This window comes from Mustelus asterias, unplaced genomic scaffold (assembly GCF_964213995.1).
Source record: "Mustelus asterias unplaced genomic scaffold, sMusAst1.hap1.1 HAP1_SCAFFOLD_761, whole genome shotgun sequence".
NCBI lineage: Eukaryota > Metazoa > Chordata > Chondrichthyes > Carcharhiniformes > Triakidae > Mustelus > Mustelus asterias.
This window is the reverse complement of record NW_027590709.1, coordinates 35,984-58,230: the sequence shown is the minus strand read 5'-3', so window position 1 is coordinate 58,230 and position 22,247 is coordinate 35,984. Positions and strand designations below refer to the sequence as shown.

The 22,247-nt window shown below is 46.2% G+C and overlaps 1 protein-coding gene across 1 annotated transcript in view; it reads left to right on the top strand.

Moving 5' to 3' along the window:
* The window catches only part of LOC144487383 (ataxin-7-like protein 1), a 50,930-nt gene that overhangs the window by 2,822 nt on the left and 25,861 nt on the right, over positions 1-22,247 (top strand). Inside the window, exons 2-5 of the mRNA XM_078205471.1 lie at positions 13,365-13,427; positions 13,630-13,734; positions 19,238-19,454; positions 21,096-21,415. Coding sequence (XP_078061597.1) covers positions 13,365-13,427; positions 13,630-13,734; positions 19,238-19,454; positions 21,096-21,415 — 705 coding nt within the window. The remainder of the gene's footprint in view (positions 1-13,364; positions 13,428-13,629; positions 13,735-19,237; positions 19,455-21,095; positions 21,416-22,247) is intronic.

Genomic DNA, 22,247 nt, shown 5'->3' with positions numbered 1-22,247 from the left:
TAGGTAATGAATGGGATGTGGGGACGGGGGGGTTCAAACATCGATGGGGGGGTGGGAGTTGAACAGTGTGGGGGGGGGGGGTTGGGGGATTTGGACATGGGGGGAGCAGACATTGAGAGTGTGGGGTGGGGTGGGGGATCCGGACGATGGGGTGGCGAGTCTGGACGGCAGGGTGGGGGTCCGGACATCGACATTAGGGGGGTGGAGTTCCAGACACCGGGGGGCGGGTGGATGGGTGCATAGTGTGGGTCGGGTCTGGGGATCAGGGTGGGTGCCCGGGCCAGTGTGGAGTCGGGTCGGGGTGGGATCAGGTGTTGCTTAGTACTGGGGGAGGGTGTGGGGGATTGTACTGTGCGGGGCTCAGTCTGGGTGTTTAAAATAGTTATTCTGAATTTAGAAGTGCTTTTTTTCCTTCTAACTCTGAGCGTCACAATGAGGGTAAAACTGACAGAACCGTAGTTAGTGATTTAAATCACTTTACCGGGTGGTTCCCAGCCATGGGGAAGTTAGCGCTTCTGGACAATTTCTGGCTAAATCCTTACCTGGGAACCCCCAAGAAGGGTTCCCCAGCGTATCTTAGGGGTACCCCCAATCTGACACCGGGGAGCCAGGAAGTTATGGGCCATGATATATTTGAGACGTACAGACTTCTGAATCTTCACTCTGAACTTAGGGAGTTCAAACAAGGGCCGATGCTCAAGGGGCCAGAATTCCCTGAAATGCATGAAACTGCTTGCTACCTAGGCTGGTAACCCTAGATATTTAGAACATCGAAGGAGGCCATTCGGTCCATCATGGCTACTGGCCGTTTGCTGGAATTTTGCCAAAATCATTTCCATTTCCCTGCTTTCTCAGAATAGTCTTGTGCCTTCCTCTTAAAAAATGCAGTGGCAAAAACATTGTGTTCCGATAACCCATTGGGCAAAGAGATTTCTCCAAACCTCACTCTTCACAGTCACAGTTTTAAATAGAAAGCTTTCATCACTCATTCTCCAGTCAAATGAAATAGTCTTTCTGTGCTCAAAATTCTAAAAATCTCTATTAAATCTGCTTGAAGCCATCTCTGCTCTGCTGGAAATATTCCCAGCATCTCTGCTCTGCTGGAAATATTCCCAGCATCTCTGCTCTGCTGGAAATATTCCCAGCATCTCTGCTCTGCTGGAAATATTCCCAGCATCTCTGCTCCACTGGAAATATCCCCAGTATCTCTAGTCTCTTCTCAGGCCAAAGGGCCTTTTCTGTGCTGTATGACTCTATGACATCACCCTGGTGAACCTGGGCAGTACATCCTCAATGTCCTGGTCCCCCCATGCCGACGCGATAGTTAAGAAAGCCCCACCAACGCCTCTACTTTCTCAGGAGGCTAAGGAAATTCGGCATGTCAGCTATGACTCTCACCAACGTTTACTGATGCACCATAGAAAGCATCCTTTCTGGTTGTATCACAACTTGGTATGGCTCCTGCTCTGATCGAGATCGCAAAAAACCACAAAGGGTTGTGAACGTAGCCCAGTCCATCACGCAAACCAGCCTCCCATCCATTGACTCTGTCTACACTTCTCGCTGCCTCGGGAAAAGCAGCCAGCATAATTAAGGACCCCACGCACCCCGGACATTCTCTCTTCCATCTTCTTGCATTGGGAAAAAGATACAAAAGTCAGTACCAACTGACTCAAGAACAGCTTCTTCCCTGCTGCCATCAGACGTTTGAATGGCCCTACTTTGCATTAAGTTGATCTTTCTCTACACCCTAGCTATGACTGTAACATTACATTCTGGGCCCTCTCCCTTCCTTCTCCCCTCTGTACTCTGTGAACAGTGTGCTTTGTACAGCATGCAAGAAACAAGGGGCGGGATTTTCTGGCTGCGTCATCCCGAAACCGGAAAATCCCCCCACAGGTCAACAGACCTTTCCACGGTCTGCCCCTTGCCCGCTCCGATTCCCGTGGTGGGCGGAATGGGAAAATTCACCCCAATATATACCAATGCAATAAATCAAATCAAATCCAATCAAATGATTTTCAGGCATTTCCCCCGAGGTTCCACCTTACTACCATACTTGGCAGAATTTATCACTTGTCACAGGTGACCAGCAATGTTTTCCTATCCGTGGTAATCAGTAGTGTTGGCACGAGAGTCTTAGTAACTCAATGTCAGGTCCTGCTGCTGGGTACAGGTTTGTCACTGTTTAAGGTTTATTTATTTGTCACAACTAAGGCTTACATTAACACTGCAATGAAGTTACTGTGAAATTCCCCTAGTCGCCACACTCTGCCGCCTGTTCGGGTCAATCCACCTAACCAGCACGTCTTTCAGACTGTGGGAGCAAACCGGAGCACCCGGAGGAAACCCACGCAGACATAGGGAAAACATGTAGACTCCGCACAGACAGTGACCCAAGCCGGGAATCGACGCGCTCTGAGGCAGCAGTGCTAACCACTATGCCACCGTGCCACCTCTTCACTGGGTGAAGTACGCATGGATATTTGGGTATTTTACTAATTGAAGGGGATGAATTAAGAATTTCAGGTGTTAACTATAATGGTTTCCTGTTGTATATAAATCCTGGTTCACTCAGTAACGCATTGACAGCTCTGTCCTGGTTGCTGCTTGCGCTGTGGCTATATTCAGACCGTACAGAATGAAAGGAGAAGCGAAGCATTTTCACCAGCTGCTGAGCTTGTGGGTTTGGGTTAAATCCCAGCTTGGCTTGCTCAGAGACAGCAAGGTGACACACCCATTAGCATCATTCCTGTATCTCTTGGCCCAGGAGGCTGGAGAAGGCAGCAGGTGATGAATCTGCTGCTGTGTTTAATTTAATTTGTTCCCCTCTCGATCTGTCCCCCCTCTAAATGTATTTTAGTGACAGACCTGGGGGAATTGAGAGCATAAACCCGTGCTCTACATTACAGCATTTTCCTTTATCCACGACACGGGTAATGTATCTCTGTTCTACAATTCTGGCCCATTGAGCATCCACCATTGTTCTCCCATTGACGATGATGCCTGGGTCCCAACTTCTGGAATTCATGCAAACATACAAATTAGGAACAGGTGTAGGCCATTCAGCCCCTCGCACTTCGCCATTCTATAAGATCATGGCAGATATGATGTACTCCACATTCCCACCCACCACGATAACCTTTCACCCCTTGCTTATTTATCCAAAGAGATATCCAAAGATTCACAACTCTGTGAACAAAGATTTCTCCTCATCTCTGTCTTAAACAAGTGACCCCTTATTTTTAAGCATTAAACATAGAGTCTTCCCACAGAGGGAAACATCCTGTCCACATCCACCCTGTCAATACCCCTCCGGATCTTAAAGACTTCAATCAAGTCGCCTCTTACTCTTCTAAACTCCAATGGATACAAACCTAATCTGTCCAACCTTTCCTCATAAGGCAATGCACCCACTCCTGGTATTAGTCTAGTGAACCTTCTCTGAGCTGCTTCTAACACAGTTACATCCTTCCTTAAATACAATGACCAGTACTGTACACTATACTCCAGATGTGGTTTCACTGCTCTGTACAACTGAAACATAACCTCCCTACTCTTGTATTCAATTCCTCTTGCAATAAATTATTCTTTCCTAATTATTAGCTTTCCTAATTATTTGCTGTACCTGCACACTAGTCTTTTGTGATTCACACAGTAGGACACTCAGATCCCTCTGAATTTCAAAGCTCCAAAATCTCTCACTATTTGGATATGTTTTTCTTTAATTCTTCCAGCCATAATAGACAATTTCACATCTGCCCATTTTACACTCCCTCCTCAAACCTCCCTGTGTCTTTATCTCTCTCTCTGCTCCTTTAACACTCTCCTTAAATTTTGTGAATCAGAGAATCATGCAGTGCAGAGAGGTCCTCCTACACCGACACACGAGAAACACGTGACGTCCCACCTAATCCCATTTATCAGCAAAGAACACTACAGCACAGGAACAGGCCCTTCGGCCCTCCAAGTCTGTGCCGACACAGATGCCTCTCTTATCTAATATTTTCTTGCCTCTACGTGGTCAATATCCCTCTATTCCCTACCTATTAATGTATCTATCCAAATGCCTCTTGAACGTTGTTATAGAATCTGCTTCCACCACCTCCTCTGGCAGCGCGTTCCAGGCATTCACACAGAGGGTGTGTGAAAAACTTGCCCCTTACATGTCTTTTACATCCCCTGGCGCTCCAATGAAAACAACCAAGTTTATTCAACCTTTCTTCATAGCCCATATCCTCCAACCCAGGCAACATGTTAAATCTCTTTTGCACCCTTTCCAATGCATCAACATCCTTCCGGTAGTGTGGCGACCAGAATTGTACACAATACTCCAAATGCAGCCTAACCAAAGTCTTATGCAGCTGCAACATGATTTTCCAATTCCTATACTCAATGCCCTGATCGATGAAGGCCAGCATGCCATACACCTTCTTGACCACCTGAGTTGCCACCTTCAGGGAACTGTGGATCTGCACACTAGATCCCGCTGTATGCTAATATTTCTAAGGGCTCTACCATTTGCTGCATACTTTCCTTCTGCAGTAGACCTTCCAAATCTAATCACCTCACCTTTGTCCGGGTAAAATTCCATCTGCCATCTTTCGGCCCAGGTCTCCAGCTGATTTATATCCTACTCTATCATCTGACAATCCTCCTCACTATCCGCTACTCCCCCAATTTTTATATCATCTGCAAATTTACTAATCAGACCACTTACAATTTCCTCCAAATCATTTATATATATCACAAACAACAGAGGCCCCAGCACTGATCCTTGTGGAACACCGCTCGTCACAGACCTCCAGTTAGAAAAGTACCCTCCCACTGCTACTCTCTGCTTTCTATGTCCAAGCCAGTTTTGTATCCATCTTACCAGCTCACCTCGGATCCCATGTAGCTTCACCTTCTGTATCAGCCTGCCATGAGGAACCTTATCGAAGGTTTTACTGAAGTCCATGTATACAACACCCACTGCCCTGGGCAATGTTTCTTGTCACTTCCTCAAAGAACTCAATCAAGTTTGTGAAACACGACCCCCCTTTCACAAAACCATGCTGCCTTTCGCTAATAAGTCTATTCTCTTCCAGATGTGAGTACATCCTGTCCCTAAGAATCTTCTCCAATAATTTCCCCACCACTGATGTAAGGCTCACAGGCCTGTAATTTCCCAGATTGTCTCTTCTGCCCTTCTTAAACAGAGGAACACTGTTAACTGCTCTCCAATCCTCTGGTACCTCACTTGTGACTAAAGAGGATACAAAGATTTTGGCCAAAGCCTCAGCAATTTCTTCCCTCGCCTGTGTTCTGGGATAGACCCTATCTGGCCCTGGGGACTTGTCCACCTTAATGTTTTTCAAAACCTCCAATACCTCCTTTTTATCTCATCATGTCCGAGAATGTCGACATCCTCCTTTCTACACTCACCATCCACCACATCCTTCTCCTTTGTGAATACTGATGCAAAGTACCCATTAAAGACCTCACCCACCTCATCTGACTCCACACACAAATTCCCTCCACTGTCCTTGAGTGGACCTACCCTTTCTTTAGCTACCCTCTTCTTCCTTATATACTCATAAAAAACCTTGGGATTCTCCTTAATCCTGCCTGTCCCTTTTAGCTTTCCTAAGTCCCTGTTTAAGCTCTTTCATGCTATGTTTGTATTCCTCAAGAGCATTATCTGTTTTCAATTTCCTGAAATTTATGTATGTCTCCTTTTTCACTAAGCTCACAATCTCTCTTGTCATCCAGGATTCTGGAATCTTGCCATCTTTATTCTTCATTTTTACAGGGACATACTTGTCCTGAATTGTTAACAACTGACGTTTAAAAGACTCCTACTTATTGGATGTGGATTTACCCTCAAATAGCCGCCCTCAGTCTACATCCCCTAGCTCTTGCCTAATACTGTTGTAGTTAGCCTTCCCCAAGTTTAGTACTTTCACTCTGGGATTACTTCTATTCTTTTCTACAAGTATTTTGAAACTTATAGGATTGTGATCACTGTTCCCAAACTGGTCCCCCACTGAGACATCAACCACCTGTCCGGGTTCGTTTCCTAGAACCAGGCCTAAGATAGCCCCTTCCCGAGTTGGACTGTCTACATATTGCCTCAAGAAGCTCTCTTGGACGCACAATTTCTGCTCCGTCCAAGCCCCTGGCACAAAAGGAATCCCAGGGATCCCAGTCTATGTTGGGGAAGTTAAAATCGCCCACCACAACAACCCTGTGGTTTTTTATATCTTCCCATAATCTGCTGACATATCAGTTCCTCCACTTCACGCTGGCTGTTGGGGGGTCTGTAGTACAACCCCAACAGTGTGGTTGCACCGCTCCTGTTCCTGAGTTCTATTCACATGGCCTCACTGCATGATCCCACCAAGGTGTCTTCTCTCTGTATAGCTGTGGCATCCTCCCTAATCAGTAAAGCAGCACCCCCACCTCTTTTGTCACCCTCTCTATCTTGCATCTAAATCCTGGAATGCTAAGTTGCCAGTCCTGCCCTTCTTTCATCCAAGTCTCCGTAATTGCCACAACATCATAGTTCCATGTAGTAATCCAAGCTTTAAGTTCATCTGCCTTACCTGTCATGCTCCTTGCGTTAAAGCAAACACATCTCAGACCATCTGTCCTGTTATGTTTTGTACACTCTCCCTGTGTTTTATTTCTCTTAGCCTTACTGGACCCATTCACTGAGTTCTCCACAGTCTCTGTACTCTGTACTGTGGCCCTTTGTGGGTTTTGTCTTTGGTTTCTCTGCCTTCCACTTTTCCCCTTACTGCCTTATGTTTCTGTCCCCACTTTCCTTCCCTCTGACTTCCTGCATCGGTTCCCATCCCCCTGCCACATTACACTACAGCACTAGCAAACACTCCTCCTCGGACATTGGTTCCAGTCCTGCCCAGGTGCAGACTGTCCAATTTGTACTGGTCCCACCTTTCCCAGAACTGGTTCTAGTGTCCCAGGAATTTGAACCCCTCCCTCTTGCACCATCCCTCAAGCCATGTATTCATCTTAGCTTCCCTGACGTTCCTACTCAGGATATTCTGGAGGGTCTGAAAATAGATAAATCCCCTGGTCCGGATGGGATTTATCCAAGGATTCTCTGGGAGGCAAGAGAAGTGATTGCAGAGCCTCTGGCTCTGATCTTCAGGTCGTCGTTGGCCTCTGGTATAGTACCAGAAGATTGGAGGTTAGCGAATGTTGTCCCATTGTTTAAGAAGGGGAACAGAGACTTCCCCGGGAATTATAGACCGGTGAGTCTCACTTCTGTTGTCGGCAAGATGTTGGAAAAAATTATAAGGGATAGGATTTATAGTTATTTGGAGAGTAATGAATTGATAGGTGATAGTCAGCATGGTTTTGTGGCAGGTAGGTCGTGCCTTACTAACCTTATTGAGTTTTTTGAGAAAGTGACCAAGGAGGTGGATGGGGGCAAGGCAGTGGACGTGGTATATATGGATTTTAGTAAGGCGTTTGATAAGGTTCACCATGGTAGGCTTCTGCAGAAAATGCAGATGTATGGGATTGGGGGTGATCTAGGAAATTGGATCAGGAATTGGCTAGCGGATAGGAAACAGAGGGTGGTGGTTGATAGTAAATATTCATCATGGAGTGCGGTTACAAGTGGTGTACCTCAGGGATCTGTTTTGGGGCCACTGCTGTTTGTAATATTTATTAATGATCTGGATGAGGGTATAGTTGGGTGGATTAGCAAATTTGCTGATGACACCAAAGTCGGTGGTGTGGTAGACAGTGAGGAAGGGTGTCGTAGTTTGCAGGAAGACTTAGACAGGTTGCAAAGTTGGGCCGAGAGGTGGCGGATGGAGTTTAATGCGGAGAAGTGTGAGGTAATTCACTTTGGTAGGAATAACAGATGTGTTGAGTATAGGGCTAACGGGAGGACTTTGAATAGTGTGGAGGAGCAGAGGGATCTAGGTGTATGTGTGCATAGATCCCTGAAAGTTGGGAATCAAGTAGATAAGGTTGTTAAGAAGGCATATGGTGTCTTGGCGTTTATTGGTAGGGGGATTGAATTTAGGAGTCGTAGCGTTATGTTGCAACTGTACACAACTCTGGTGCGGCCGCACTTGGAGTACTGTGTGCAGTTCTGGTCCCCACATTACAGGAAGGATGTGGAGGCTTTGGAGAGGGTGCAGAGGAGGTTTACCAGGATGTTGCCTGGTATGGAGGGGAGATCCTATGAGGAGAGGCTGAGGGATTTGGGATTGTTTTCGCTGGAAAGGCGGCGGCTAAGAGGGGATCTTATTGAAACATATAAGATGATTAGAGGTTTAGATAGGGTGGATAGTGATAGCCTTTTTCCTCTGATGGAGAAATCCAGCACGAGGGGGCATGGCTTTAAATTGAGGGGGGGTAGTTATAGAACCGATGTCAGGGGTAGGTTCTTTACCCAGAGGGTGGTGAGGGATTGGAATGCCCTGCCAGCATCAGTAGTAAATGCGCCTAGTTTGGGGGCGTTTAAGAGATCCGTAGATAGGTTCATGGACGAAAAGAAATTGGTTTAGGTTGGAGGGTCACAGTTTTTTTTTTTAACTGGTCGGTGCAACATCGTGGGCCGAAGGGCCTGTTCTGCGCTGTAATGTTCTATGTTCTATGACTCGCACGTGGCACTGGTAGCACTCCTGATGTTACTTTGAGGTCCTACTTTTTAGTTTAACCCCTAACTCCCTAAATTCAGCTTGTGGGACCTCATCTTGTTTTTTTACCTATAGCGTTGGTGTCTATATGCACCACGACAGCTGGCTGTTCGCCCTCCCCCTCCAGAATGCCCTGCAGCTGCTCTGAGACATCCATGACCCTTGCACCAGGGAGGCAACACGCCGTCCTGGAGTTTCCTTTGCGTCCGCAGAAACACCTGTCTATTCCCCTTGGACACTTGGCCCAATAGAATCATAGTCATACAGTGCAGTGAAGCACCATGGGAAGATTATACTGGGTTACAGTTGCTGTATAAATGTACCTTATTGTTGTTGTTGTGTCCTCACCCTCTGAGCCATTCCAAACACTTCAGCACATCATTCAGGGTAACACACTGAAGGAGTGCAGCATTCTTGGCAGTGTCATCTTTCAGATGATATATTAAACCAAAACCCAGCTATCACTTCAGTGTGCAGGCAAAGATCCTATGGCATTATTTCAAAGTGAGGGGAGTTCTGCTTGGTGAACTAATCGATATATATATACCTCAGCCAAACAGATTTAATGGCCATTATCACATTGCTGTTGTCTCGGGAATGCCCTGAGGTCACGAAAGGGCTATAGAAATCTCCTTCCTTCTTCCCCCTCTCCCCTTCTTATGTAATATAATAGAATCATAGAATGCAGAAGAGGCCCTTTGGCCCATTGAGTCTGCACTGACACCTGAGAAACACCTGAACTCCCACCTAATCCCATCTCTCATAAATTCATAAATTCTAGAGCAGAATTAGACCATTCGGTCCATCGAGTCTGCTCCGCCATTCGATCATGGCTGATATGCTCCTCATCCCCATTTTCCTGCCTTCTTCCCATAACCCTTCAACCCATTCTCAATTAAAAATCTGTCTAACTCCTCAAATTTACTCACTATCCCAGAGTCCACCACACTTTGGGGCAGCGAATTCCACAGATTCACAACCCTTTGGGAGAAGTAGTTTCTCCTCAACTCTGTTTTAAATTTGCCGCCCCCATCAGTGCTTGGCCCATAGCCTCGAATGTTATGATGTGCCAAGTGCTCATCCTTGCTGACACTCATTCGTAAAGCTCCCATATACAGAATCATCACTCAGAAGGCTGTCACCACCCTGGTGTTGGCTTGGATTGTTAGAACTGGCTAACAATTTGGCCTTCGTAGGGATCAAAGCCAAGACATCCCATGGAACTGGAATAAAGAGGGCCTGAGGAGGAGAAGGACAGGGAACTGGGAATATTGGAAATGAATTGCGTGCACGGGGCTGGATTCAAAAGAAAATAAATTCTCCTTTGTCTTTGGACATGTCCTGGACTGGTCAGTTGGTGTTGGTGGGCTTATTCTAATAATTCTTCCATTGTAAATGGGTTAGGAGTCTGCAACAAGTAAAGTTTTGGTCATTTCACTGATGTATTTGGTTTTGAAAGCTTGGATTTGTTGGCACACGTCTATTTTGTGCTTGAAAATTGTTTCTTCCTGATTTGAGAAGCATATTTCCTTTATAAATTAGTAGCAGGAATGCACTTAGCCCTTTGTGAGCTGTGTGTCAGTCAGGAAGCTGGGCAGTGTTCTAACCAGGAAAGGAATCCAGAGATAACAATTCAAGAAACCTCCAGCAGTTTAAAGGTTAATAAGTCCCATGGTTTGAATTGAATTGCAGTGTCGTTTGTTACCACAGCAAAGATTCTGTGTGTAGCTCATGGCTCAGTCACAGTTCTTGCCTCTTCCACAAGGTGATGGGTATCACACGCAGACAGATTGCTCACGATGATGAAGGATTCAAACCCAGCCTTCCCTTGATACTGCACTAGACTGTCAGCTTAGATTACATCATGCCCCATAAGGGACTTGTTTGCAGAACTAAAGCCCATGAGATTGGAGGGGCAGTGGTTGCAAGGATACAAAACTGGCTAAGAGGCAGAGAGTTGTTGGGGATGGTTGTTTTTCAGACTGAAGAAGGTGCAGAGTGGTGTTCCATGGGGGTCAGTATTCTGAAATATATTCAAGTCCATGTTGAGTTAATGTATAGGGTGTCATTTCAAAGCTGCAGGTGATGCGAAATGTGGCAATGTAGCAAATAATGAGATTATTTACAGATATCTGGAAGACGTAGGCAGACAGGTAAAATATACAGACGTATTGCGGATTAAATTTAATGAGGGGAAGTGTGAAGTGATGCATTTTGTGGGAAGGAAGAGAAGAGACAATATAAACTAAACAATACAAATGGGCAGCACGGTGACACAGTGGTTAGCACTGCTGCCTCACAGCGCCAGGGACCCGGGTTCGATTCCCGGCTTGGGTCACTGTCTGTGTGGAGTCTGCACGTTCTCCCCGTGTCTGCGTGGGTTTCCTCTGGGTGCTTCGGTTTCCTCCCACAGCCCGAAAGACGTGCTGGTTAGGGTGCATTGGCCGTGCTGAATTCTCCCTCAGTGTACCCGAACAGGTGGCGGAATGTGGTGACTAAAAAGTTAAAAGTTAAGTTAAATTTTATTTATTAGTCACAAGTAGGCTTACATTCACACTGCAACGAAATTACTGTGAAAATCCCCTTGTTGCCACACTCCGGCGCCTGTTCGGGTCAATGCACCTAACCAGCCCGTCTTTCGGACTGTGGGAGGAAACCCACGCAGACACGGGGAGAACGTGCAAACTTCACACGGACAGTGACGCAAGCTAGAATTGAGCCCGGGTCCCTGGTGCTGTGAGGCAGCAGTGTGCCGCCCAGGTTAGGGGACTAGGGGATTTTCACAGTGCCTTCATTGCAGTGTTAATGTAAGCCTACTTGTGACAATAAATAAACTTTAAACTTAAATGTAAACGGGGTACACCTAGAGGTGTGTGGACATAGATTTTTGAAAGTGCCAGGACAGATGGTTAAAATCCCACATGGTACTTTTGGCACAAAGATCTAGGAATACAGTAAAGGAGCAAGGAAGCTGTGTTAAAACAAAAATCAGTCGTCAGGCCTGAGTTGAGCATCATGTCCAACTTTGGGTAACACACAGAGGAAGGGTGTCTTAGAGAAGGTACAGAAGGGATTTACTAGAATTGTACCAGGGATGTCGAGGAAGTGGAGAAGCTGGAATTGTTCTCCTCGGATCAGAGAAAGTGGAGGGGAGAATTAATAGAGGGTCTCAAAACTTTGAGGGGTATTTGGTGGAATAAAGAACAGAACAGTTTTAAGATAATTGGCTGAGGAACCAGGAAGGAGATGAGAATATTTTCCACAGCGAGGTAAGATCGGAGCCTCACTGCCTGAAAGGGAGCAGGCAGCAGTTTCAGTAGAAATGTTTAAATGGGAACTGGAAAGATTTACAGGACAAGGGGAAAAAGCGGAGAGAGTGGGATGAATTGGATAACACTTTAAAAGAGTTGGCGTGGACGCAGACTGTGTTGTACGATGAATATAATATTGAACAAATGTTGCAGAGGGGCTGGGGTGATACACGTTGCAGGGTGGCTGGTATAAGAACATAGAACATAGAACGTACAGCACAGAACAGGCCCTTCGGCCCACGATGTTGTGCCGACCTTCATCTGAAACCAAGATCAAGCTATCCCACTCCCTATCATCCTGGTGTGCTCCATGTGCCTATCCAATAACCGCTTAAATGTTCCTAAAGTGTCTGACTCCACTATCACTGCAGGCAGTCCATTCCATACCCCAACCACTCTCTGAGTAAAGAACTTACCTCGGACATCCTTCCTATATCTCCCACCATGAACCCTATAGTTATGCCCCCTTGTAATAGCTCCATCCACCCGAGGAAATAGCCTTTGAACGTTCACTCTATCTATCTCCTTCATCATTTTATAAACCTCTATTAAATCTCCCCTCAACCTCCTCCGCTCCAGAGAGAACAGCCCTAGCTCCCTCAACCTTTCCTCATAAGACCTACCCTCCAAACCAGGCAGCATCCTGGTAAATCTCCTCTGCACTCTTTCCAGCGCTTCCACATCCTTCTTATAGTGAGGTGACCAGAACTGCACACAATATTCCAAATGTGGTCTCACCAAGGTCCTGTACAGTTGCAGCATAACCCCACGGCTCTTAAACTCCAACCCCCTGTTAATAAAAGCTAACACACTATAGGCCTTCTTCACAGCTCTATCCACTTGAGTGGCAACCTTCAGAGATCTGTGGATATGGACCCCAAGATCTCTCTGTTCCTCCACAGTCTTCAGAATCCTACCTTTGACCCTGTAATCCACATTTAAATTAGTCCTACCAAAATGACTCACCTCACATTTATCAGGGTTAAACTCCATTTGCCATTTTTCAGCCCAGCTTTGCATCCTATCTATGTCTCTTTGCAGCCTACAACAGCCCTCCACCTCATCCACTACTCCACCAATCTTGGTGTCATCAGCAAATTTACTGATCCACTCTTTAGCCCCCTCCTCTAAGTCATTAATAAAAATCACAAAGAGCAAAGGACCAAGCACTGATCCCTGTGGCACTCCGCTACCAACCTGCCTCCAGTCCAAAAATTTTCCATCCACCGCCACCCTCTGTCTTCGATCAGACAGCCAGTTACCTATCCAATCGGCCAACTAAAAGGTCAGGTATTTTAATTCATTACTGTGCTGTTCATTCATTTATATTTTTTGGTGATTGCATCCAAGCATTGTAACAATCTGAGCATTTCTTGTCTTTGTATTTCAGAATCAGAGGATAGTGGCAAGGATGTGAGAAAGAAGTTTGAAACAATGAGGCTCATTAGAGAAGGTAAGGAACGGGGCTGGGTGAAACTGAATGAAACATGTCACAGTGACTTTCGTATCCGAATGAGTTGAATTTTGCAGTTTTGTCACGAGTGGTGGTGGCAGTCGGAAAGTGCGATGGAGTTGTTGGGATCAGAATATTCTCCCCCCACCCTCACTCTCCCAGTTTTCAATGTGTGGACTAGCTCTTTTCCCCTCTGTTTCAGATATGCCGATCTTTGGTCACTGTCCAGCCCATGATGAGTTCTTCCTGGTGGTGTGTAACCAGTGTGGACAGGTAGTTAAACCTCAGGCATTCCAGATGCACTGTGGTAAGTGACATTGTGTCCCTGTCATTTGGGTTTTTTTTTTCAAAGAAGCAAATTGTGTGCTCAATCAGAGATTCTGATATCCCAGGGAAACAGTTTCTTAAAGTCACTTGCATTTCACCTCTTCATATGTTCGTGAGATATAGGAGCACAATTAGGCCATTCGGCCCATCGAGTCTGCTCCGTCATTCGATCATGGCTGATGTGCTCCTCATCCCCATTTTCCTGCCTTCTCCCCATAACCCTTCAACCCATTACCAATTAAAAATCTGTCTGACTCCTCCTCAAATTTACTCACTATCCCAGCATCCACACTTCAGGGTAGCGAATTCCACAGATTCACAACCCTTTGGGAGAAGTAGTTTCTCCTCAACTCTGTTTTAAATTTGCCACTCCTTATCCTAAGATTTTGACCTCTCATCCAAGAATGCCCCACAAGAGGAAGCATCCACTCCACGTCTACTTTATCCATACCTTTTATCATCTTGTATACCTCAATTTGATCTCTCCCTCATACAAGCTCTGGGATCGAGAAAGGTTCATCATTGGCCGAGGAAACTCTGTAAATAGCCATTTGGGCAAATACATTGAGTGGATAGGCCGTGCTTTTCAATTATTGTTCCATTGCTTGTTATAACTTATCTCTAGCTCAGTTACTGTCCCGGGAGTGTTTGATGGGGACAGTGTAGAGGGACATTTACTCTGTAAAACATGCTACCGTGCAAAGGGACCTGGGGGTCCTTGTGCATGAGACGCAAAAGCCCAGTCTGCAGGTACAACAGGTGATCAAGAAGGCAAATGGGATGTTGGCCTATATTGCGAGGGGGATAGAATATAAAAGCAGGGATGTCTTGATGCACCTGTACAGGGCATTGGTGAGGCCGCAGCTGGAATACTGTGTGCAGTATTGGTCCCCTTATATGAGGAAGGATATATTGGCATTGGAGGGAGTGCAGAGAAGGTTCACCAGGTTGATACCGGAGATGAGGGGTTTGGATTATGAGGAGAGGCTGAGGAGATTGGGTTTGTACTCGTTGGAGTTTAGAAGGATGAGGGGGGATCTTATGGAGACTTATAAGATAATGCGGGGGCTGGATAGGGTGGAGGCGGAGAGATTCTTTCCACTTAGTAAGGAAGTTAAAACTAGAGGACACAGCCTCAAAATAAAGGGGGGTCGGTTTAAGACAGAGTTGAGGAGGAACTTCTTCTCCCAGAGGGTGGTGAATCTCTGGAATTCTCTGCCCACTGAGGTGGTGGAGGCTACCTCGCTGAATATGTTTAAAGCGCGGATGGATGGATTCCTGATCGGTAAGGGAATTAAGGGTTATGGGGATCAGGTGGGTAAGTGGTACTGATCCACGTCAGATCAGCCATGATCTTATTGAATGGCGGGGCAGGCTCGAGGGGCTAGATGGCCTACTCCTGCTCCTATTTCTTATGTTCTTATGTTCTTATGTATCTAACCCTGTGCTGTACCTGTCCTGGGAGTGTTTGATGGGGGACAGTTTCGAGGGAGCTTTACTCTGTATCTAACCCCGTACTGTACCTGTCCTGGGAATGTTTGATGGGGACAGTGTAGAGGGAGCTTTACTCTGTATCTAACCCCGTGCTGTACCTGTCCTGAGCACTGGAAATATTTAGTTCTTCAACTCTGGTGATCCAAATGTTGAAAGTTTTTTTTTAAGATGTTTTGACCCAAACCTGCAGAATCTGGCTGGAGATTCAAGGTCTTCAGATTGGTGACAGATTTAGTTTGTTTTTGTCAAATATAAAATTAATGCTCTCTTCTCCTAGGAACACGTCCATTATCCAGTGACACAAGTCCAAACAACTGCATAATGCCCAGAGTTGTGTGTGTGTGTAGTGTGTGTGTAGTGTGTGTGTAGTGTGTGCGCGCTGAGCTACTGTTGCAGTCTAACAAGCCAAAGCCATTCAATGTATGGCTTTTGGCATGTTAAACTGCAACAGTAGCCCAGCACTGGTGTTGTTTCCACTGCTCCTCTTTACTGTCACAAGACAGGCTACTTCCACCTCTGTAACGTCATCCATCTCCACCTCTGCTACAAACCCATCTGTTGCTGAAATCCTCACCTACAATTCTGCCATCCCCAGACCTGACAAGTTCAATGCACCCCCGGTCAGGCTCCCACCTCGCAATCTTTGTAAATTTGAGTGCATCCAAAACTCTGCTGCCCATATCCTAACTCGCACCAATCTCCCTCCCCCATTCGCCCGTACACTCACTCACCTTTATTGGCTTCTGGCCCACAGTACCTCGAAGTTAAAATTCTTGTCCTGGATCTCAAATCATAGAAACTAGAAGCAGGAGTAGGCCATTCGGCCCTTCGAGCCTGCTCTGCCATTCATTTTGATCATGGCTGATTATCGAATTCCCCATTCTGATCCTCTACCACTCCCTCCGCCATATCCCTCGTTCCCTTTAGCCCCAAGAGCTATATCTAATTTCTTCTTAAAATCAGACAATGTTTTGGCCTCAACTTTCTGTGGTAGTGAATTCCACACATTCACCACCCTCTGGGTGATCTTTTAGAACACCTCAGTTCTAAACACCCCTTATCCTCAAACTATGACCCCTAGTTCTGGACTCCCCCACCATCGGCAACATTCTTTCTGAATCCACCGTGTCTAACCCCGTTAGAATTTTATAAATTTGTATGAGAGCCCCTCTCACTCTTCTAAACTCCAGTGGATCACTCCCTACCTTTGTAACCTCCTGAAACCCTACATCCCTTCAGGACCTCTGTACTCTACTTCTGGCCTCTAATGTATCGTAAGAAGTCTCTCAGCACCAGGCTAAAGTCCAACAGGTTTATTTGGTAGCAAAAATCACTAGCTTTTGGAGCGCTGCCCCTTCGTCAGGTAAATGGGAGTTCTGTTCACAAACAGGGCATATAAAGACACAAACTCAATTTACAAAATAATGGTTGGAATGCGAGTCTTTACAGGTAATCAAGTCTTAAAGGTACAGACAATGTGTGTGGAGAGAGCGTTAAGCACAGGTTAAAGAGATGTGTATTGTCTCCAGACAGGGCAGTTAGTGAGATTTTGCAAGCCCAGGCAAGTCGTGGGGGGTTACAGATAGTGTGACATGAACCCAAGATCCCGGTTGAGGCTGTCCTCGTGTGCGGAACTTGGCTATCAGTCTCTGCTCAGCGACTCTGCGTTGTTGTGTGTCGTGAAGGCCACCTTGGAGAACGCTTACCTGAAGATCAGAGGCCGAATGCCCGTGACTGCTGAAGTGTTCCCCAACAGGAAGAGAACACTCTTGCCTGGTGATTGTCGAGCGGTGTTCATTCATCCGTTGTCGTAGCATCTGCATTGTCTCCCCAATGTACCATGCCTCGGGACATCCTTTCCTGCAGCATATCAGGTAGACAACGTTGGCCGAGTTGCAAGAGTAGGTACCGTGTACCTGGTGGATGGTGTTCTCACGTGAGATGATGGCATCCATGTCTATGATTTGGCACGTCTTGCAGAGGTTGCTGTGGCAGGGTTGTGTGGTGTCGTGGTCACTGTTCTCCTGAAGGCTGGGTAGTTTGCTGCGGACAAGGCGGCCTTCACGACACACGACAACACAGAGTCGCTGAGCAGAGACTGATAGCCAAGTTCCGTGCACATGAGGACGGCCTCATCCGAGATCTTGGGTTCATGTCACACTATCTGTAACCCCCACGACTTGCCTGGGCTTGCAAAATCTCACTAACTGTCCTGTCTGGAGACAATACACATCTCTTTAATCTGTGCTTAACGCTCTCTCCACTCACATTGTCTGTACCTTTAAGACTTGATGACCTGTAAAGACTCGCATTCCAACCATTATTTTGTAAATTGAGTTTGTGTCTTTATATGCCCTGTTGTGAACTGAAATCCCACTCGCCTGACGAAGGGGCAGCGCTCCGAAAGGTAGTGGCTTTTGCTACCAAATAAACCTGTTGGACTTTAGCCTGGTGTTGTGAGACTTCTTACTGTGTTTATCCCAGACCAACGCAGGCATCTCCACATCATGACTCTGATGTATCCCCAGACTTCATCACTTCACCGTTGATGGTTGTGCCTGCAGTTGCCGAGGCTCAAAGCTCAACCAATTCCTTTCTTAAACCTCCCTGCTTCTCCAAGCTTTAAGATGCTCCTTAAAACCTGCCTATTTTAACAAGCTTTTGATGTGGCTTAATATCCCCTGACCTGCCAGATTTTGTTTAATGGCCCTCCTGTGAAATACGGTGGGATGTTTTCCGATGTGGGTTGCTACATAAATGCAAGTTGTGGTGATTGTTGAACCGAGTGGTTTTGCTCGGCCATTTCAGAGCCAGTTAGACATCGCCCACATTGATGTGGGACCGGAGACATGTACAGGCTCCGATCAGCTTTCCGTCTCCAAAGAACATTAGTGAATGTTCAACAATCCAACAGCTTTCTGGTCACTTTTCCAGCTACCAGCTTTTTAACTTCAGGTTATCTCTTTGAGAGGAAGATTTGCATTTCTGTAACAACCTCAAAGCTTATCGAAGCACTTTATCGTCAATAAAAAGTTAAAAGTAAAGTTTATTTATTAGTCACAAGTAAGGCTTATGTTAACACTGCAATGAAGTTACTGTGAAGTTACTGTGAAATGTATTCACAGCTGTAATGTAGGAAATGCAGCAGTCAATTGGTGCACAGTGAGATCCCACAAACTACATTCAAATGAATGACTAGATAATCTGTATTTGTGATGTTGATTGAGGGATAAATATTGACCAGAATACCAAAGAGAGCGCCCCTGCTCTTTGAAATAATGTCAAGGGATCTTTTCTGTCCACTCAAGACTGCAGATTTTCACAGTAACTTCATTGCAATGTTAATGTAAGACTACTTGTGACTAATAAATAAATAAACTGATAAACTGAGTTGGGTTCTTAATTTAACACCTGCTTGAAAGATGGAATCTCCAACAAGGGGCAGCTCGGTGGCACAGTGGTTAGCATTGCTGCCTCACAGCACCAGGGTCCCAGGCTCGATTCCCGGCTTGGGTCACTGTGTGGAGTCTGCAGGTTCTCCCCGTGTCTGCGTGGGTTTCCTGCGGGTGCTCCGGTTTCCTCCCACAGTCCAAAGATGTGCAGGTTAGGTTGATTGGTCATGCTAAATTGTGTCAGGGGGACTAGCTAGGGTAAGTGCATGGGGTCATGGGGATAGAGCCTGGGTGGGATTATGATCGGTGCAGACTCGATGGGCCAAATGGCCTCCTTCTGCACTGTAGGGTTTCTATGTTTCTACGAACAGTGCAGCAGTCCTACACTAAGGGTCAGCCTGATTTATACTCTCAACTCTGTGGAGTGGGATTTGAACCCAAGACCTTCTGTGAGAGAATGTATCCACTCAGCCAAGGCTGCAGCTAAATCATCAAGCTGCCATGGTGGGATTTGAACCCACATTCTTCGGATTACATGTTGTGTGTCTAATGTGAAGCCGCTGAACTGAGCATCTAAATAACCTGAACGCTTTTCAGAGAGAAGACATGGGTCTCTGAACAAACTGTCGTCACGAAGAGTTCCTGCCTTGAATTCCCCGAGCTCCATTGTCCTACAGAAATCGCGATACAACAGTGTCCAAACTGCAGTTACCTCTAACCATGGCACCAGTTCCTCCAAAGAGAAGCTACAGAGCCCCAGTAACAAGGTGCTACAGTTAGAAGTGCCTTCAAAGGGACCAAAAGAAAATCTGTGGTAATTCAGTTTTCTTTTTGACTGTGATTTAAGCAGAAAGGGAGAGATAAGACAAACCTTAATTCTAACTTAAAGGGATGGCTGTTGCTGTATAATCAGGGGTGAGGGACATCAGTAATATGGAGACAGGAGTAGCTGGGATTGTTCTCCTTTAAGGAGAGATTGGAAAGAGGTGTTCAAAGGATTGTGATAGAGTAGATGGGGATAAACTGATTCCAGTGGCAGACGGACCAGTAGCCATTGGACGCAGATTGAAAAGCAACGAGCAGAAGAAGCAGAGAATTTTGTTTACTTTGTAAGTTGTGATCTGGAGTGCGCTGCTTGAAAGGGTGGTGGAAGCAGATTCAAGAGTACCTTTCAAAAGGAAATTGGGCAAATTTTGGAAAGGCGACCGCTATGGGGAAAGAGCGGCGGGGTGTGGCTAATAGGACAGCTCTTTCGAAGAACTAGCACCCGCGCAACAGGCGTAAAGTTTGGTGCTGAGATCTGGACTGTGAGCATCATCTGGCCATTTGACTGTGGGTAGCATTGCACATTAGCCCGATAATTATTGGCAGGAACTTTCAAGCAAGATTCACTAAATGCTAATTGGTATTGGGAGTCCCAGTTCATTTTCTTTCTTTCCCAGGGAGTCTTGATACTAAGGTTACAGATAAGAAAGTCTCAGAGTGCGCGCAGTGTGCTGAGTAACTTTAATTTTACTCTCCAGTTTAGTACTTTATTCTCCTTAAGGTACTTGCTACTTCTCAGGTGCAGTTTCATGGCTGCAGCTGTTCTTTGGTATGTTACACCAGTAGTCATTCTTCATGTGGGAGGCAATGTCAGGCTGATTATTCGACAGTGGAGGGCATCAAGGGCAAGCCAGGTCCTTGTCCGGTCCAATCCCAATGTCTATTCAACAGCAGTCATTAGTTGACCCAGATCCACAACCCTAAACTTTGAACCCAATCCTACATGTTGAACCTTAAACCCTAAACCCAGCCTGAGGTTCACATTGGGGAAATCTGATGTCAGGGCCCTCACTCAAGAACCAAGGAGTCGAACCTGACTTTTTTGGTGTGTCTAGTTTCACAGTGTCTGTACCCACTAAACAATTAGGGGCGGCACAGTGGTTAGCACTGCTACCTCACAATGCCAGGTTCAATTCCAGCCTTGGATGACTGAGTGGAGTTTGCATGTTCTCCCTTTTTCCGCGTGGGTTTCCTCCGAGTGCTGCGGTTTCCTCCCACAGTCCAAAGATGTGCAGGTTAGATGGATTGGCCGTGCTAAATTGTCCCTTAGGGTCCTAAAATGTGTAAATTATAGGGATTAGTGTTGTAAATACATTGGGTTATGGGGTAGGGTCTGGGAAAGATGGCCTATTGGAGAAGGTTGGTGCAGACTTGATGCCTGTTGGGATTCTATGAGAACTCTTGCTGCAGGTTCCGAAAGACTCCTTTAATTCTTTTCCTATTGGGAATCCTCCTGGAATCTGCATGCGTGTGGATATTGGGCAAAGCAAGGATTGAGCACTGCTGTAGTTGCCCATCTGGCTGAATAGCCTCTTGGTACTCAAACTGAAGGCTCATGTGGAATGAGTTTGGATTTAACCAGGTGCCTGGAATTTATTAATTCAAATTTGATGTTTTCTTTCCTTTCCAGCTTGTTTGTTCCTGTGGTGAACCTGGAAAAGATCCCAACTCTGAGAAAGGCAGACAGCTCCTGCATCAAACTGAGCTCCAAGCTCCCTGCTGTATCCCTGTCCCCTTCCGACCCCACCTCGCCACCTTCCAAACCCACTTTGGCTCCCGCCCTTGATCCCGCGGCAAAAGCTATGACAGCGACTGCAATGCCAAAGGCGGCCGATCCGCTCCTGCCTGTCCCGGTAATTCAAAACGGGAAAGGGGAGAGGTCACCCATGCTGGAGGAGCCAACACTCAGTAACAGGAGAAACAGCCATAAAATTCACAGGAGAACCATGGGTGAGTTTTACAATTACCGTATAATCTTGGGAAGAGGAGGAAGGTGGATAGAAGGTGCACATTCATTTGTTATCTTTAAAACTGATGTGAATAATTTATTTTGTTTTGTATTTTCAGGATTGAGGTCAATGAAGTTTATACTTGGGGCTGGAGCAGTTTAAAAAATCGCTGCATTCAGACATTGCATCAGCATCTAATGCTCCCAAACAGATGAAATGCGGGTTAGATACAGACTGATCTGAGGGGAAAATGTAGAGGGAGCTTTACTCTGTATCTAACCCCGTGCTGTACCTGTCCTGGGAGTGTTTGATGGGGACAGTGTAGAGGGAGCTTTACTCTGTATCTAACCCTGTGCTGTACCTGTCCTGGGAGTGTTTGATGGGGACAGTGTAGAGGGAGCTTTACTCTGTATCTAACCCTGTGCTGTACCTGTCCTGGGAGTGTTTGATGGGGACGGTGTAGAGGGAGCTTTACTCTGTATCTAACCCCGTGCTGTACCTGTCCTGGGAGTGTTTGATGCGGACAGTGTAGAGGGAGCTTTACTCTGTATCTAACCCCATGCTGTACCTGTCCTGGGAGTGTTTGATGAGGGACAGTGAAGAGGGAGCTTTACTCTGCATCTAACCCCATGCTGTACCTGTCGTGGGAGTGTTTGATGGGAACAGTGTAGAGCCCAACTTGTCCATGCCGCCCTTTTTTTTTAAACCCCTAAGCTAGTCCCAATTGCCCGCATTTGGCCCATATCCTTCTGTACCCATCATACCCATGTAACTGTCTAAATGCTTTTTAAAAGACAAAATTGTACCCGCCTCTACTACTACCTCTGGCAGCT